Raw genomic sequence first — 19361 nt, 5'->3', positions numbered from 1 at the left:
ATGGTGAGCCGCAGAATCAGATGCTGAAGCCTGGCAGTCAGGCTTCAGAATCCATGCTTTTAATACCTTCACTCTGCTCCCCAAGCTAGTGCCTTAACTTCTACCACATGCAATGATAAATCTCAAATGGACTACAGAGACAAATGTCAGTAATAGCCTCATAAAAATGCTATAAATACATGGGTAAATTTTTAACTGCTTTTTAGGCGAATATTACCTTTTAAAACATAAAAGCAGTGGAAAAAATGACAGGAAAAAGAGTAACAGATATTACTATAAAAACCTTTACCTCAAACACCTGATCAGTAAAATTAAAACATACACAAGAAAATAAGAAAAATCCTTCTTAATAAATATGGTAAAAGAACAATATCATTATTACATAAAAATTCTGTTATAAGTCAAAAAATAAAAGAAAAATTTCAAAGAGGATATAAGCAAAGGAATGAACAGCTTATTCAGAAAAGAACTCTAGTGGTCAATAAGCATGGAAAAAATTCACTAGTAAATTATAGACATAAGTGGCTTAGGTTTAGAGATGTATGTGATCAACAAGAAAACAATTTTATTTTTCATAAGGCTACATATAAAAATCTGCAAAACTGAGAAGAAAAGATAAAATATAAATGTCACAAAATTTTAAAATTTGTCTAAATAAAAATTACTAATTTTATTTTACATATACAGTAAAGTCAAGTGATAGATAAGCAGAAAATATTTGTACTATATATAATACACATAAAATGTCCGGACTATAAAAAAAATCAGTGAGAAAATAATGAAAGTCACTTCAAAATGGACAAAGGACATAATCAGATATTTCATAGGAAAAAGAACACAAATGTTTATTAAATATTTGAAAGGCTGCCCCATAACTTGCAATAAGTGAAATGCAAATTAAAATAATGTATTATTCTTCCCATTGGGACATTCATAATTATATAAAACATAATTATCCAGTACTGAGGATTCAGGTACACACATAAATAGCTGTTGGGTTTATAAACTGGTTCCACTGTTTTAGAAAAACTGGAAACAACACAAATACCTATCCTTAGGGGAATGGTTAAATTTACTCTGGCACATCTACACTATGGAATATATCATAAAACTATGTGCCAGTAAAAGAAGTTTTGTTGTCTTCTGTCTTGTGTACTTACATGAAAAGATCTCCAAGACATATTGTTAAGAGGATAAAGTAAGTTCATCTTCAAATATATTTAATGAGCACCTACTATACATCAGGTTCAAGATATTACAGATATACCAATGAACAAGAGATAGAAGTCATTGCCTTTGTGGAACAAGCAACTATAATGTAAAATATGTATAATGTGTGACCATTTTTATTTCTTAAAACCACAATCCATGTGTCTTTATGTGTGTGCATGTGTGTGTGTGTACAGGTGTTTGGATGTGCATGTATACGTATATATATGCTCCAAAATGAAAACAGTAATTATAACTATGGAGGTGAGTGAGACTGGGTAAGAGTCAAGGGTATATTTACTTAATCTGCATTATTTATTTCACAATGAAAATGTGTTCATGTATTTCTTCTATAACAAACAAAAATTAAGCTTCAAAATCATATATTACACTGAAACTCTGTGCTAAATAAGCTATATAGTCCACATAAGGGAAAGACTGAGGCAAGAGCTATAAAATTTTGAACAGTGATTTCTGCTCTTTTGGAGGAACAACTCTATCCTTAACTAACTACTTAAAGTCATTATGGTTGATGGATTAGATGATGAGCTAGCTGGTAAGGGAAGGAAATGGGGGCAGTTCTACTACAATGAAGTCATAGAAGACTTGAGTGAGACATCCAGGAGCTAACCACTGGCATTCCCCAGGCCAGCAATCAGGAGCAGAAAAGATGGAATGGGAAGTGTTGGGGAAGGGAGGGACTGGATGGGACTATCCTGGGTTTGGCCTAGGCTTCCCTGGTGGCTTAGATGGTAAAGAATCTGCCTGCAATGAATGTGGGAGACCCAGGTTCAATCCCTGGGTGGAGAAGATCCCCTGGAGAAGGGAATAACTACCCACTCCAATATTCTTGGGGTTTCCCTGGCGGCTCAGGTGGTAAAGAATCTCCTGGAAATGCAGGAGACCCAAATTCTATCCCTGGGTAGGAAGATGCCCTGGAGAAGGGAACGGCTACCCACTCCTGTATTCTTGCCTGAATAATTCCATGGACAGAGGAGTCTGCCAGGAGTCCATGAAGTCACAAAGAATTGGACCCGCTGAATAACTAATACTTTCACCTTTTTCTTTTCAGACCTACCTGAGGGAGAAAATGAGCAATTTTTGGTATTGGGCCAAATAGTATTAATAGCAACCCATGTGGAGGTCCTTCACCACCTAGGTGGCTATGTAGGAATAAAGTGGAAATCTCTTTGCTGAGAAGTGAAATGGAGATTAAAAAAGAGGGAATTAAAAGGGTGAGAGCTGTGTATCCATGACTGAGGAGATGATACAATCCCAATGCCCATAAACATTGAAAATTGTCATAAACAGGAAGACACTAAGATGCCATTTATCTGATAATTCAGGGGAACATTCAGGTCTGAAATTAAAGTGGTTAGTAAAGTAATAGTTGGAGATAATAAAATTTTACATGTTACAAAAATTCCAGGGAATTCAAATCACATAAGCATTTAATTTACTTGGAATGAAATATATCATGTTAAAAGAGACAGAGAAGCAGGCAAAGAGGACAAAACTAGAGGGAAGAAAAGAGGGAAGCAGGGAGAAAAGAAGGGTAGCTACGAGATATCAAGAGGCAGGAAGGGAAACCCTTAGTCTGCCCAAGTGCCCAATTTCCTGGTGAAACAAAACCAGGCCTCAACTGCCCAAAGGAAAGACCACACTGAAATGGAAGGCTAGATACTGACTACTGAAGGGATTTTTCAAGGTAGTTTTGAACAGATAGCATTTTTCTCCTCACTGATTTTCAGCCCGAATCCTCAAGTGAGAGGTAATTTGGCTTTAAAAAGATAGTAAGTACATCTGTGTATTTTCTGGAAAAAAAAAAAAATCATGAGACTGACATTACGTGCTATTTCAAGTAGAAGTCTAGATTTAAAAGACACAGAATTAGTGTGGCTTATTATGTAAGTGTGGTTCATGGACTCCACATTCTGTCAATTTTATTAAGATAAAGATTGCTGTATCTTATAAGCTACTGATCGACCCCTTTAGAGAGATTTTACAGAACTAAGGGATGAAAAGGAAACACATTCTAATAGCTATTATAGTTTGTCATTGTTTATCAGTGGAGTAAATGTTTTGTGATTCCCAAAAATGTATATCTTGAAGCCCTAACCCCCAACAGGATGGTATTAAGAGGAAGTACCTTTGAGAGGTAATGAGGGTTAGGTAAGATCATAAGGATGGAGACCCCACTATGGAATTAATACCCTTATAAAAAGAGGAGACATGGAATCTCTTTCTCTCTTCACACACCATGCAATGCAATGTGAGGACATAAACAAGAATAGGCCCCTCACTAAGAACCCAACCATGCTGGTACCCTGATCTTGGATGTCCAACCTCCGGAACCACAAGAAATCAATGTCTTGCTTATGTCATCAGATCCACGTTACTCTGTTATGGCAGCCTGCAATGACTAAATAAGATTAATTCATACAAACCCAAGTTTATTCTATTCAGGATCAATTTATTTTAGATGAACAAAAATATAAGTAAAAAACAAAAATAATAGTGAATGACTGAAATGATGTGATGCTGTAATTGAGACTATTAAATAAGATTGTTGATACAATTTATGCAATGTTAGAAAGAGTAGTTAAACACTGTAATTAAGAGAACAAGATCTAGTATAAAACTGCCTGAATTTTAATCTTGGTGCTTCAGGTATAACTTGTATGACTGGACACATGACTTGGCCTCTTCATGCCTTGGTTTCCTTATCTATAAAACTGAAATAACTATGATACCTACCTCCTAGGGCTGCTGGGAGGAATTACTGAATTAAGGTGTGTAAAGTACCTACAACCACACCAGAAACACTCGGATGTAATCAACATTAACTGTTGTGATTTTTACAGAATTGGTGGGAGTAGACAGCCATTCACTCTTTTTAGACATTCAATCTTTTTTAGTAAGTAAAACTTTCCTACTTGGTAGATTTTGAAAATGTAGATTCCCAGATCTTAATATGGATTTATAGTTCCACATGATGCTTGTGGAATTTCCTGGGTCCATCTTTATGTTAGTTCTTTCTCCCTGCCGTCCTCTTCCACTCCACTCTTGCCCTCACTTGAGGGTGTGGTGAAACTGGAGAGAAGACTAGATGACATAGAAAATGACTGATGAAAAAAATAGTTTGGGTATTACCATTAAAAAATGATAACTGTTTAATTTTTCCTCATGATAAATTACCTATAAGCAATAAACTTTAGTGTGTGTGTGATTTAGTAAAGTTTGACTTGGAGAGGAATATATTTATTTTTTATTTATTTATTTATCTTTTTAACTTTATTTTACTTTATAATACTGTATTGGTTTTGCCATACATTGACATGAATCCACCACAGGTGTACATGAGTTCCCAATCCTGAACCCCCCTCCCACCTCCCACCCCATATCATCTCTCTGGATCATCCCCGTGCACCAGCCCCAAGCATCCTGTATCCTGTATCAAACATAGATTGGCGATTTGTTTCTTACATGATAGTATACATGTTTCAATGTCATTCTCCCAAATCATCCCACCCTCCCTCTCTCCCTCTCCCACAGAGTTCAAAAGTGTGTTCCATACATCTGTGTCTCTTTTCCTGTCTTGCATACAGCGTTATCATTACCATCTTTCTAAATTCCATGTATATGCGTTAGTATACTGTATTGGAATACAGAGTGAAGTAAGCCAGAAAGAAAGCAATAAAATTTTAAAGAAAACAGAGAAATTCTCAGGAAGCAACCCTCCAAAACACTAATACAAATAATATTTTAATAATAGCACCTTGAAGAAGGAGAGAACAGCCCTGGTTTATCCCAGTAGCAGAAGATATTAGTGTTTCCTCAAGTGAAAATAATAAAAAGAAAATCCCTTTTAAAGTTCCAATGGTCCAAATTATAAATTTAGTTTAATAAACAAAGTTCAGCAGCATATCATAAAGCTAAATCTTAGGTAATGTTTTATGATAACAAGCCATTCTAAAAAGAAGAAAAAAGAAAATCTGCAAGTAGCCAAAGTGTAGGGAGTTGAATGTAGGGAGTGTCTCCCAAAATGTCCATGGAAACTCACAAGGTAACTTAACTTAGAAATAGGGTCTTAGTAGATGTCATTAATTAAGACAAGGTTGTACTGGATTACAGTGAACTCCAAAGCCAATGACTGGTGTTCTTAAAGAAGAGAAGAGGACACGGGCAGACACGCATTGGGAGAAAGCCATGTGAAGATGGAAGCAGCGATGAGTCCTGTGGCCATAAGTCAAGGAATGCCAGGAGCTATCAGAAGCCAGAAGAGGCAAGGGAAGCTTCTTCCCTAGAGATTTCATAAGGAATTTAACCCCAACCACACCTTAATTTCAGACTTCTCACCTCCAGAACTCTGGGAGAATAAACTTCTGCTGTGTTAAGCCACCCCAGTTTGTGGTACTTTGTTATAGCAGCCCTAGGACACTAATACACCAAGGAAAATGGCAGTCACAGAATTAGGTTATAAACTTGAAGATTCAACTGCCAGACCAAGTAGCAACAAACAACTCTTTATTATCCTAATAGGAAGAGCTAAGAACAATAGATCTCATTTTAGAAACATAGTACATGCTAGAACAGTTGTGATATGTGCATGTATTGTCATGACAAATTATATTCCCATGAACTTGAAATGCATAATTTTAGAAATGTTTTCCTTAAAATGCAATCCAATACATCTAATAAAAATTATATTTATATTTCTTTGCTGATAAGGGACATCTATTTAGTGTACAATGAATACAAATAATCATTCTATGTTCCTAAAAGTATATATAATACCTTTCCACAAATCTTTGAGAATTTTAAAATATTCAGTTATTTCTATTTAAAAAAGCACAAACACCTATTACAGCATTCAAAGAGTTTTCATTAAAATTGGCTGCCTTGAAGCAACAAAGCTGGAGCAAAAATTTATTCAATTCTTCCAACCAAAAAAAATGGTTTTAAAGTATTTTTAATTAAAAGAACTTGATAAAGAACTGCTGATTGGCTCTAAAAATTTATAACATCTATTTTAAAATACATGTTATAAACTGCTTACAAGAATATTGGAGTGAAGGCATTTTTTATTGTTCTTTACTCAGAAAGCTATACTCCAAAATCAATCTATGATGCAGAGGAAGGAACATTTTCAAACTCATTCTATGAGGCCAGCATCACTCTGTTAGCAAAACAAAGATATCACTAGATGAAGATACCACACACACAAAAAAAGAAAATGAAAATCACAAGCTGATATCACTGGTGAACATAGATCCAAAAATCCTTAACAAAGTATTAGCAAGCTAAATCTAACACTAAACTTAGAGGATCATACATCAAGATCAAGTGGGATTTACCCCACAGTTGCAAGGATTCAAATATCTACAATCGATCCATGCGATAAACCATATTAACCAGACTGAAGAATAAACAAATGTGTTAATCATCTCAGCAGATGTGGGAAAAACTTTTGAAAAACTCTCCAGAAAGTGGACACATATGTCTAGAGAGGACATACCTCAACATAATAAAGGCCATATATGACAAACCCACTGCTAACATCATGCTCAATGGTGAAAAGCGGAAAGCATTTTCTCTAAGATCAAGAATAAGGCAAGAATGCCCACTCTTAGCACTTTAATTCAATGTAGTATTGAAAGTCTTAGCCATAGAAATAAGAGAAGAAATAAGAGGAATCCAAATTGGAAGAAAGAAATAAAACTCATTATTTGTAGATGACACAATACTATATATAGAAAATCCTAAAGATACTATCAGAAAAATATTAGAGCTCATCAGTGAATTAAGTACAGTCAAAGGATACAAAATTAATATACAAAAATCTGTTGTATTTATTTACACTAAATTATGGGCTTCCCAGACTAGTGGTAAAGAACCTGTCTGCCAATTCAGGAGACATAAGAAATGTAGGTTTGATCCCTGGGTTGGGAAGGTCCCCTGGAGGAGGGCATAGCAACCCACTCCAGTATTCTTGCCTGGAGAATCCAATGGACAGAGGAGCCTGGTGGACTCCAGTCCATAGAGTCTCAAAGAGTCAAATATGACTTAGGCAACTTAGCACATCACAGCACAACAATGAACTAGCAAAAAGAGAAATTAAGGAAATAATCCCACTTACCATCATGTCAAAAAAGAATAAAATACCTAGGAATAAACCCCTGTACTTGGAAAATTACAAGACACTGAAGAAAGAAACTAAAGATAACACAAACAGATATACTCTGTTCTTTGATTAGAAGAGTAATATTGCTAAAATGGCCATACTAGTCAAGGAAATCTACAGGTTCAATGCAATCCCTCTCAAAATATCAATGGCATTTTTCACAGAACGAGTGTAATTCTAAAATTTGTATGGAAAGACAAAAGACCTCAAATAGCCAAAGCAATCTTGAGAAGAACAGAGGTGGAGGAATCCTGCTCCCGGATTTCAGACTATACTACAAAGCTACAGTAATTGAAACAGTATGGTACTGGCACAAAAACAGATAAACAGTTCAATAGAACACAATAGAGAGCACAGAAATAAACATACACTCATGGTCAATCAATCTACAACAAATAAGGCAAGAACATACAATGGAGAAAAGACAGTCTCTTCAATAAGCAGTGTTAGGAAAATTTGATGTGCATGCTTAGTTGCTCAGTCATGTCCAACTCTTTGTGACGCTATGGACTGCAGCCCACCAGGCTCCTCTATCCATGCAATTTCCCAGGCAAGAATACTGGAATGGGTTGCCATTTCCTACTCCAGGGAAAATTGGACAGTTACACATAAAACAATGAAATTGGAACATTCTCTAACACCATATACAAAAATAAACTCAAAATGGCTTAAAGACCTAAATTTAAGACCAGAAACCATAAAATTCCTGGGAGAAAATATAGGTAGAACACTCTTTGATATAAATCGTAGAAATATTTTTTGGATCTATCTTCTAAAGCAAATGAAATAAAAGCAAATAAACCTAAATAAACTTGAAAACTTTTGTACAAAGGAAATCATTGACAAAAGGAAAAGACAACCTACTGAATGGGAGAAAATATTTGCAAATGATAATACCAATAAGGGGTTAATATCCAAATTATATAGAGAGATCCTCAACTCAACATTTAAAAAAACAAACAACCTGATTAAGAAATGGACAGAAGACCTGAAAAGACATTTTTCCAAAGAGGAAATACAGATGGCCACAGGTACATGAAAAGATGCTCAATATGACTGATCACAAGAGAAATTCAAAGGGAACACTTATTTCTCAAAAAACTAGAACTACTAAATGATCCAGCAATTCCACTCTTGAGCATATATCTGAGAAAAACAAAAGCGCTAATATGAAAAGATACATGTACCCCAATGTCATACCAGCATTGTTAACAATCTTCAAGATCTGTAAGTCACCTGAATGCCCATCAATAGATGAATGAATAAAGGAGATGTAATATATATATACAAAATGGAATATTACTCAGCCATTAGAAAGAATTTTGCCATTTGCTACCAAATGAATTGACTTCGAGGGTATTTTCATACGTGAAAAAAGTCAGACAAAGAAAAACAACTACTGTATGATATTACTTATGTGCAGAATCTGAAAAATACAACAAACCAGTGAATATAACAAAAAGAAACAGACTTACAGATATAGAGAACACAATAGTGGATACCATGGGGGAAACAGGCAGTCTAGGGGTAGAGAATTACGAGGCACTAACTGAGCTATTTCTGCTTTATTGACTATGCCAAAGCCTTTGACTGTGTGGATCACAATCAACTGTGGAAAATTCTGAAAGAGATGGGAATACCAGACCACCTGACCTGCCTCTTGAGAAACCTATATGCAGGTCAGGAAGCAACAGTTAGAACTGGACATGGAACAACAGACTGGTTCCAAATAGGAAAAGGAGTATATCAAGGCTGTATATTGTCACCCTGCTTATGTAACTTCTATGCAGAGTACCTCTTGAGAAACGGTGGGCTGGAAGAAGCACAAGCTGGTGTCAAGATTGCCGGGAAAAATACCAATAACCTGAGATATGCAGATGACACAACCCTTATGGCAGAAAGTGAAGAGGAACTAAAGAGCCTCTTGATGAAAGTGAAATTGGAGAGTGAAAAAGTTGGCTCAAAGCTCAACATTCAGAAAACGAAGATCATAGCATCTGGTCCCATCACTTCATAGGAAATATATGTGGAAACACTGGAAACAGTGTCAGAGTTTATTTGTTGGGGTTCCAAAATCACTGCAGATGGTGACTGCAGCCATGAAATTAAAAGACGCTTACTCCTTGGAAGAAAAGTTATGACCAACCTAGATAGTATATTCAGAAGCAGAGACATTACTTTGTCAACAAAGGTCTGTCTAGTCAAGGCTATCGTTTTCCCAGTGGATGTGAGATGTATGGATGTGAGAGCTGGACTATAAAGAAAGCTGAGCACTGAAGAATTTATGCTTTTGAACAGTGGCGTTGGAGAAGACTCTTGAGAGTTCCTTGGACTGCAAGGATATCCAACCAGTGCATCCTAAAGGAGATCAGTCCTACATGTTCATTGGAAGGACTAATGTTGAAGCTGAAACTCCAATACTTTGGCCACCTGATGCAAAGAGCTGACTAATTGGAAAAGACCCTGATGCTGGAAAAGATTGAGGACAGGAGGAGAAGGGGACGACAGAAGATGAGATAGTTAGATGCCATCACTGACTCAATGGACATGGGTTTGCGTGAACTCTGGGAGTTGGCGATGGACAGGGAGGCCTGGTGTGCTGCAGTTCATGGGGTCACAAAGAGTCAGACACAACTGAGCAACTGAACTGAACTGAACATTACACTGTTGCTTTGTAACAGTCTTCCCACTTCCAAGGGACACAAGCAATTATTTTACTACCTGTTTTGAAGACTAACAGAATAATACAAATATAGAACAACAGCAGCAAAAATAATAGGAAATACTTTACATAGCACATACTATCAGCCAACCCTGTTCTAGGCACCTAACTTGTATTATCTCATTTAATACTTACAAAAACCTTATGAGGCAATTACAATCCTTATCAATGTACTATAAATTATAAATCTGAGAAATAGGGGGGTTAAATAATTTGCTTGTGGTCACAGAGTGGCTTTACAATTCCAGCTCTAAAGAATCAATGCACCATATTACTTCTCAACTTTGTATAGTCAGAATTATTTTGAAAAAGAGAGAAGGAGGAAGGAGATAGAAAGTCAGAGGATGAATTGGAAAAATTATTAAATTTAATCAATAAGTAAAAATAAGGTTATAATAATGTGGTATTAAAAATCTTACTGGCCTCCCTGGTGGCTCAGATGGCTTATATTCCTTTAAGAAGACAAAATACACAAGAATCCCATTATCCAAATTAAATTGTTCTAAAGACAAACAATGCTCAAGTACCTGTAGTCATCATCTCCGATGCACCTCCTCTGGGATATATTCTCTATTCTTCTAACAATAATTCTGACTTCAAGTGGAGAGGAAATCACCTCCAATTCCAGTCCATGTGATCTGATCTAAGCTGATCAGTGCATCTCTTTCTCTGGGACATGATTGGTTTAGGAATGAGCACATGATCCAAGCCTGTTCAATCACAGTGAGCCTCAAGGAGTTTTTCTGAGAATTCTGGAAGACTCATCTATTTCTGTGAAATTCAGACTAGGAATGAAACACTCTGGCTGCCATACTGTAATCTTTTGGGGCAGAAGAATGGAGCCAACAGCAAAGAAGCAGAATCAAAAGCCAGAATTTGTCTAGTTCATCATGGTGTATCAAATCAGTTCATCTTGATTATTGTTTGCATCATGGATTAAATAGTACTTAACTCTATCTATGAACTATTCAATCATGTAAACTAATTAATTCACCTTTGTTTCCAAAGTCATTTAAATTGAGTTCTTCTGAAATTTATATCTGAAAGAATCCTGATATAGATATTGATACCAAGAAGTCACATGAGAGTGAGAATTAAAAGTGACCAGCCCTGAAAGGTAGAATTAGCTGAGTGGACAAAGAAGGAAGGAGGGCTTGAGGAGTTCTCTAGTGGAGCCTAGGAAGTTGGCAATCTTTGTTACCCACCTGTAAAATAGCTGACTAAACTCTCACCTCTTTTAACAGTGGCCTCAAACTATCACTTACAGAGATTGAAGAACTAGGGATGTTAACAGAAAAATTTTAGAATGTTGGAGTGTGTTGAGGTTTTTTAGACTTAGAGGGGTCCTAAGGAAAAGATACTACTGTCTACTAAAACTAGCTTTCCAAAAGGAGTGAAGGAAGAGACCCGGTGTTGATAAAAAGTTCTTTTTAACTCAGCCTACAATTCAAGAAGGTTGAGAATCCAGTTATTAGCAGACTTGTAAGTTTGAGAAAACCAAATTTCATACTTGATTCTGTACTTAAAGTAACAGAAGGCACATTGGTGGGAAACAAAATGGAGAACAAGGCATTAGGAAGTACCCTGTAAGAAACTGCTCTGCTCCCTGCCAAAGGAAAAGGTCTTCCTAGTTATACAATTGCAAGTGGATGCAGTTTGGGCCAAGAAGCATGTCAACTGTGCCTTCCTGCTCATGTAAAAGCCATATCAATCCTCCTAGCCTCAATATATCCTGACCCTTAACACATTGAACTCCGGAAATTTTCATTACTATTTCTCTTTACTACCTGGACCTTCTGAAGACAGCATTTCACAAATACTGTAGCTATCATTTGTCATTCCTCTCCTCCAAAGTCTGTTCCTTCTTATTCCAATAACATCTATGACTTTAAGGTGGCATTCTCTTCCCTTTTAAACCTTGAGATACGACATCTCATTCATTGACTTCAACCTCCAACCCTACCATTTCCCCCCTTAATCCTGGTACATATTTTCTCTAATTTCAAAAACAAAAAACAGTGCCCTGGTTTGCTAGGTTTCTTTCAATCTTCAATAAATATCATCTTTTGTCTTTTCTTTTTTCTGGGATCAATCTCAGATTATATTTTCCTGTTTCCTTTGAAGTGAGGTGAGGCCATGACTGAAATCTGGTGAATGGCATTGGAAAAGATGTAGCTGCTTCCAGCCTAGTCCTTATAAACCTCCCTCACTCAGGCTTCTTTCCTTCCTATCTGTTAGAAGAATGAAAGGAAATTTAAAGTCCATGACTGATTACGTGAAGGAAGGGTGCCTCAATCCAGCCCTACCAAGAGGAGTTGGTGGGGCTGGATTGAGGCTGACTTGTTATAGCAAGGTGAATTAAATTGTTATTAAGCTACTGAAATTGTGATGTTGTTTGTTAGTTAACTTCTCCTAATGTCCTGACTAGTACATTAATCAAAACCATTCATATTATATAATCCTTTATTTCAGCCTGTCTTTCTTCAAAACTTTAACTCATTTACTCTCTTGACCTTATAAGCTGCCTACCTGGAAAAACTTCATTTCAGGGTATTAATTCCATTGTCTGCTTTCTCAGCTTTGTTCTACCTCCCAGCTGTGGAGTAGTAAAGTAAATTCACAAGGCCGAGAGGACTGGTACTACCTTGGGTTGTCCATGCGATGCATGGGATCTTCTACCAGTCCATTCATTTGACAATTTCCCTGGTGTTTCCTGAGTCCTTGGAAATATCTAATACTATTTGGCCATTCTCTTTTTGAAACTTTCTCTTCCTTGAACTTTTCTTCTACTATTCTCCAAGTTTTCCTATCTCTTTAATCACTTCTGAGGCTCCTTTTCAGTTCCTCGATCTGTCTCAACTCTTCTTTCTCCATTCTCCTTTAAACCCCCCATTTCCTTCTGTTCTTATTCTCTGAGGCGATCTCACCTCCTTCTATGGCTTCACCTATGATGTACACATTGATAAAACATATCTCCAGCCTAGACAGGTCGTGAACCTCAAACTCTAGTGACATCTCCATTAGGCACAAAAAAATGTATCTGAAAACTGAAATCTCCACTTCTCTCACCTCCACTGAAATCTGCTCCTCCCTCATCTGTACTCCCTGTCACCAGACCTCCTTAGCCATAGCCTGGGAGAATGACTTCACACTGCCCCCCACTCCACAACTATTTATAACTCTCTTCATGCTCTAAATATATCTCGGATCTACCCTTCTCCTATGTAGCTCCTGCTGCTGACATTTGTATTTTCTTACCTGAATTATTTCAAAAATGTCTTCATCAATTTCCATATATTTAGTTTTATTCCTCTAAATCCCTGCATATGGCTAACACACAGATTTTTCCAACATATAAATCAGATGATATCTGTTCCCTACTGGAAATCTTTAGTGGTCCCCTATTTTGGGAATAAACAGTTCTCTGTCTCTTCTGAAGTCTAGACACTTTAATCCAACTTCCCACTGGACATTTTCACTCCAGTCTTCCACAGTGACTCATACTCAATGTAACTATCCTTCCTCAATATGTTCCTTTCTCTATGAAGAGCACCACCACCTTATCTGTGCCTATATCACATGTCTGGAGAGCACTGCTGACAATCCCCAGACTTCTCTTCAACATCTGATTCATCACAAATCCTTTTGCTTTCTACCTAATACCTACCTAATAACCTAAATTCCTTCCTAATATCTCTTGAATTCATCAGCTTCTTCTCAAACCTAGTACAGAGAGCTTAGTTAGCCCAGATCATCATAATCTTTTGTCTGCAACAGCCTCCTTCCACACTATAAGCAGAATGGTCTTTCCAAAGTACTATTATGATTGCACTTAAAACCTTACAATAATACTCCACTGCTTCCATGGTCACATACACACAAAAATAGCTTTAATGGAGCTTACTGTCCTAGTGAAAGAAAATAAAAAATAATAAATAAACAAGATAATAATGGCAAGATTTGGGGGAAGGAAGGTGACGTTAGATTCAGTCTTCAGGACCAGCCTCTTACTGAAGTGATGTTTCCATTAAGTGTGAGGTATCAGAAGGAGCTAACCTTGAAAAGGGAAACAGACTTCAATTACTTACCATCATCCCTACCGGGATGTGAGCTCCCTGATAGTAGGGCCCATGATTTAGTCATCATTCTAATGTCTACCATATTTTTTGACACTCATAGGTTTCAAATACACATGTGATGAGTGAAGAGGTGAATGAAGTTTACACTGAAATTTCTGGGCAGTGCAACTTTAGGCTAATTGTGTGTTCACATTTATTTTTTCATACATTTGCTGACACCATCTTGTAGGCAAATTTCTAAGCAAGTAAATTTCTAGGCAGACAGAAACAAATGGGGATTTAGACTTTAAGGAGGAACTTTTCTTTCTTTATATCCTTCTAAAATATTTCAGAACAGATTCTGCATAGCCATCTCTTATAATCAGGAGCCCAAAGTGGATATCAGTATGGATGAAGCATTTGCTAGGATAGTACAGAGTATTTTAGTCCCCCAACCATAAAAGCTGACATCAATTAGCAGGCTGGACTTCAAGGTTCCATGGTTTTGGGCTTCTTGATAAGCAAAAAAAAAAAAAGAAAAAAAAATTTAAACAGAGCTCCTGGAAGGAGGTTGGAAGTGTGGAAATTTGACAAAAATTATTTTTATATAAACTCAAATCAACCTCAGTTACTCAGATTCATAAAGAAAAGGGTTTCAAATTATGATGGTTTATTTCTATGAAGCAGAAAAAAATTAAGGATTCCTTAAAATATATTGTATTTAACTATTGGATTTGACTCTAAAAAGGAAGATATTCAGGTTTATAACCTCTTACTAGCAAAATGAAATGTTAAAACAACAACAGCAGCAACAAATTTGGCAGCAAAACCTTGAAATGATGTAAAAACTTCTATGTCTTTCATTTAATCTGCTTAGTGTGATTATCACTTGTTTCACTGCAGAAATACAATGCGTTTAAGTACAGAGTACTGCCTCTGACCCCACAGCAATACTGAATAATATATGATATATACAATATTTTTCTAAAATCCAGAAAGTTCTGACCTTCAAGACACATCTGGCCCCAGAGGTTTTGGATATGTGATCTGTATTCTATTATAACATTCACCCCAATTCTATTATCTTGAGTTATAAAACTTTCATAATGCATGGGCTTTGAAGTACTCAGTGAAAGTAAAGGCACAGAAACACAATTAGCATGATTTTAGCATTTGGAAGCAATATGTTCAGAGTTTCCTTTCAAATCTGATTTAAAATGTGCATTTATGCCACTATACGAATGCTTTTCCAATCAGCATAAACTTCTATGAGCTAGCTTCTGACCATGAACAAAATTTTATAGATAAAACCATTATACCACACCTAGACTTAATCTGGGCACTGTAATCTACAAAATAATTGCTATAGCTTCTAATTTTCCAAATGTTTCATTCTTCTCGTTTTATAATTCATAATTTTCTTATACTTCATATTCTTTTTCTCCCCAAAGTTTTAAGAAACAACACCTAGTTGCCTGGAGCAAAGTTTCTACTCTTTATAGGGCACATATCTAGTAAGCTGCAAACCTCATTATGGAGGTTATTTTTGGTTCTCACAATCACCTGGCAGAGAAATTTTCTATTCTTCCCATCACACAATTAAGCAAACTCAGGTTCAATTTGTCCAAGGCCAAAGGGCCACTAAGTGACAGAGGAGAATTTGAACCAAGGAATACCTAGCTACAAAGTTTGTTTCTTCCAAAACATCATGAAGAAAATAATTTACCCATCCTCCAATCTCAATCTCAAATTATGCATAGCTGGAAGAAAGACTTCAGGGCTGCCTCACCATGCTATAAATGAGTATAATTGCTTCTTTCTTCTAATGCCTATGCTAGTAATTTGACAGTATTTTATAATTCCATTAAGTGAAGATATAGCATCTGGTTTTAAAACTTTAAGTCATATAAAATGTCAATCAATGTAATTTTGCTTTTTGTTTTATTACTTTTAAAATAATATAAATAATTGATATTGGGTAGGGTTATCAACAGGTATATCAAAATCAAATGTTTAATATTCACCCACCTTTTAGAAGTGTCATCTATATTTATTGGAAATATCATACAAGGGGAAGAGAAAGGCTTACATCTCATAACAACATAGCATAAAAGGACAGAGATGAGGGTCATTAATGATTTTAATTATTTTAAGGCCCATTAAAATTAGAGAAACATCAAAGCACCCACAGTGTTAAATGTTTATTATTGTAGCATTTTAGAATTCACTAGTTCATACCTTTCAATCACAGCAAGTTATTAGCAGTGAAGGGATGAACCCTCTTAAGAGGATTTTTATTTCAATGATAGGGTGTTATGGACAAGACAATCTAAGTTTAAAAAAATTAGTAGCAAGCGCTAGTTGAGTTAATCAGTTAAAGACAAACTGTGCCCTTGGGAAGCTAAATGAAAAAGCAACAGTAAAGCTTACAGAACTTAGCTCGTACAATTTGCCTTGAAGGCGGAAGATTGGTTCCCTGAAATAGCAAAGAATTATATGCTTTAGTTCAGAAAAAAAAGTTTTTAAAATAAAGTCTATTATTACCTCTTCTCCTTTCAAAACAATGGAAAAAATTCTAGAGCAGAGGTTTCAATTTGTTCAATAATTGTACCTCTGAATTAAAAAAAAGAAAACTATAAGATCATCATTGTTTTGACTTGAAAAGAAATAACAATGCAAATATTCATTATCACATAAAACATAAAAGAAACAAACTGTCAGAGTTAATGCAGTCTCTGCAGAGCGCTATTAGTTGGAGACAGCTGGTCAGCCCAACAGGAAAACTCAGAAGATCAGATCTTCTTAGGAATTAACATCTTCATTAAGCAACATGATTTGGCATGGCAGAGATTAAATCTTATATCCAACAGCTGCCTTCTTTATGAGCTGTCCCTTCACTGTTACCAAGCTGTGCAAATGTGTGAACTAGTCAGCAGCACCAGAAAGCTCATGCAACTTACTCACCATATTTTAACCTTGAACTGACTCACAAGTTTGATATTAAATCAAATTTAGGGGTAATATAAGCAAGCAAAGTAGGACACAAGGAGTCAAATTTGAAAAGCAGAGCAAATAGCAGAAAAGTTATTTAAAATAAATCAATAGGGTTAACTGCATAAAAGAGCCAAAACAAACAAACGAACAAAAATGCAATTCACTCCAAAAACTTTAAAAACAAAACAAAACAAAAAGCTGCATTTCCAGCAAAATTTGCACATGATTAATTTGCGTTAAAAAAGTCAATCAAGCAATTTAGTTCAAATTCTTTGGAGTATGCATGCACTGATTCTTTTAAACAATTCCTACCTGATTTCCAATTGTGTTTTTCTTGTGAACCTGACTGCTTCTCTGCTGAGCACTGAGAAAAGCAAAGGAGAGTAGCACTGAAGAAACTCGTAAGATTTTTTTCTGAGCAAGTAACAGATACTAAAATAAATACAGGCATTAAATATATATCAACTGAGGCAGAGCTAATATAAAAAATCCAGGTCAGTTTAATTCTGGAAGCAAAACCAACTCAGTGGAACTTCTAGAACCAACCAGTTAATCACAAAACAAAAATATAAAAAAATAATACACCACAGGAAGAAAAGTTGTATTGCTATGTTAATAACAGTATTTGTGATGTCCCACAGGCATACAAGATTGTTGCACTAAAAATTGATAGCACTTTTTGAGTGTATGTCATGTTCTAAGCACTTTACAGGTATTAATGATTTTATTTAAATTTTAACCTTGTGAGGTAGTTACCAATAGTTACAGATGGAGAGGTTGAGTCACAGGGAAGCTACGTGTCTTTCCCAAAGTTACTCAGCTAACAAGTGCTAGTACAGCTTGGACCCATCTTGCCAATACTAGACTCATATGTTTTCAACATTTCCAACTGGATGTCTAATGGGCATCTCAAACTTAATCCACCAAAACTGAACTCGTGATATCCTCCCTAAATTCCTTTCTATCCACACTCTTCCCCTTCTTAATTAGTGGCAGTTCCACATTTCCAAGTGCTTAAGCCAAATCCTTGGTTCCTCTTTCTATTACTTCCACATCAAATCATCAAAAAATGTTATTGATTCTACTTCTCAAAATGTATTTAAAACTCAACATCTTTTTACCACTTCCATTGCTACCACCTTGGTCTAAGCCACCATTATCTCTCACTTGCACCATTACAATCACTTACTCTTTGGTCTCTGCTTACACGTGTCCCCATAATGTCTAGTCTCAACACAGAAGCCAGAGTGATACTTTTAAAAGGGGGTTCATGTCATTCTTCTCCTCAAAACCGTCTACTGCTATGCAACACAATTACACTCAGGGTAAAAGTCAAAACTCTTACAATGGTCTGCAAAGTCCCTGAACCCCACTCTCACCTCTTTGACTCATCTCCTCCTGTTTCCCACTTTTTTCATTAAAGAGGTCCAGCCATACTGATCTCTCTTTTTTTAACCCCACCAGGCACACTCCCACCTCAAAGACTTTACACTAGCTCCTCCACCAGCCTCAAAAATACACTCCCACCATATACCTGCATAGCTCCCAACACCATCTCCTTCAAGTCTTCATTCAAATTTATCTTTTCTGTGAGACCTATCATGACAGAGTCTCATTCTCATTATGCTATTTTATTTTTCTCTATGGCATTTTTCACTTTAAAACACACTATAGAGTTTCCACTGATTTGTGTGTGTGTGTTTATTAGCTGCCTCCCTCCATTAGAATGAAAGCTCCTTGCAAGCAGGCGGTTTTGCCTGTTTCATTCACTGCAATAACCTCAGTGCCTACAAACTACCTGGTGCATAGCTGGCTTCAACAAATATCTGTTGAATGAGAAATCCAGTGAGGCTGGTATTAAGATATAAGCACAGAGGAGATGAGATTCCAAATACAACCCCAACATTTAACTCTGTAGTTCTCATGATTAGGCACTATGTTACTCTATCTCTCAAAAGAATAAAGTCTTTCTTTCAATGAGTCCATAAGTAAACACATATCAATATAAGACAATACAACTCATTTTGGTTATTTTGAGAAGACTAGCAATATTGAGCCTGCTGACTAGTTGTTTAGCTGTTTATAAAAGCTGTTTTAGAGGTCAATGAAATAGTCTAAAACAGAGGAAAGGTAGGTTTAGATCATCAGTCAACTGTTTAAAGTAGTGGGATATTATAGTTCAGTAATACATCAG

The 19361-nt window shown here is 36.1% G+C and overlaps 1 protein-coding gene across 5 annotated transcripts in view; it reads right to left on the bottom strand.

Moving 5' to 3' along the window:
* DNM3 (dynamin 3) overlaps positions 1-19361 on the bottom strand; it is a 634763-nt gene that overhangs the window by 320954 nt on the left and 294448 nt on the right. For 4 of the 5 annotated variants that reach the window (XM_068986590.1, XM_068986588.1, XM_068986592.1 and 1 more), the window contains exon 13: positions 17480-17531. In XM_068986590.1, coding sequence (XP_068842691.1) covers positions 17480-17531 — 52 coding nt within the window. Of the gene's footprint in view, positions 1-16619; positions 16650-17479; positions 17532-19361 lie in introns of all 5 variants that reach the window. The other variant, XM_068986589.1, reaches the window with a different exon arrangement.

Source organism: Capricornis sumatraensis, chromosome 14 (assembly GCF_032405125.1).
Source record: "Capricornis sumatraensis isolate serow.1 chromosome 14, serow.2, whole genome shotgun sequence".
NCBI classification, from domain to species: domain Eukaryota; kingdom Metazoa; phylum Chordata; class Mammalia; order Artiodactyla; family Bovidae; genus Capricornis; species Capricornis sumatraensis.
This window is presented reverse-complemented; position numbering and strand designations above follow the sequence as displayed.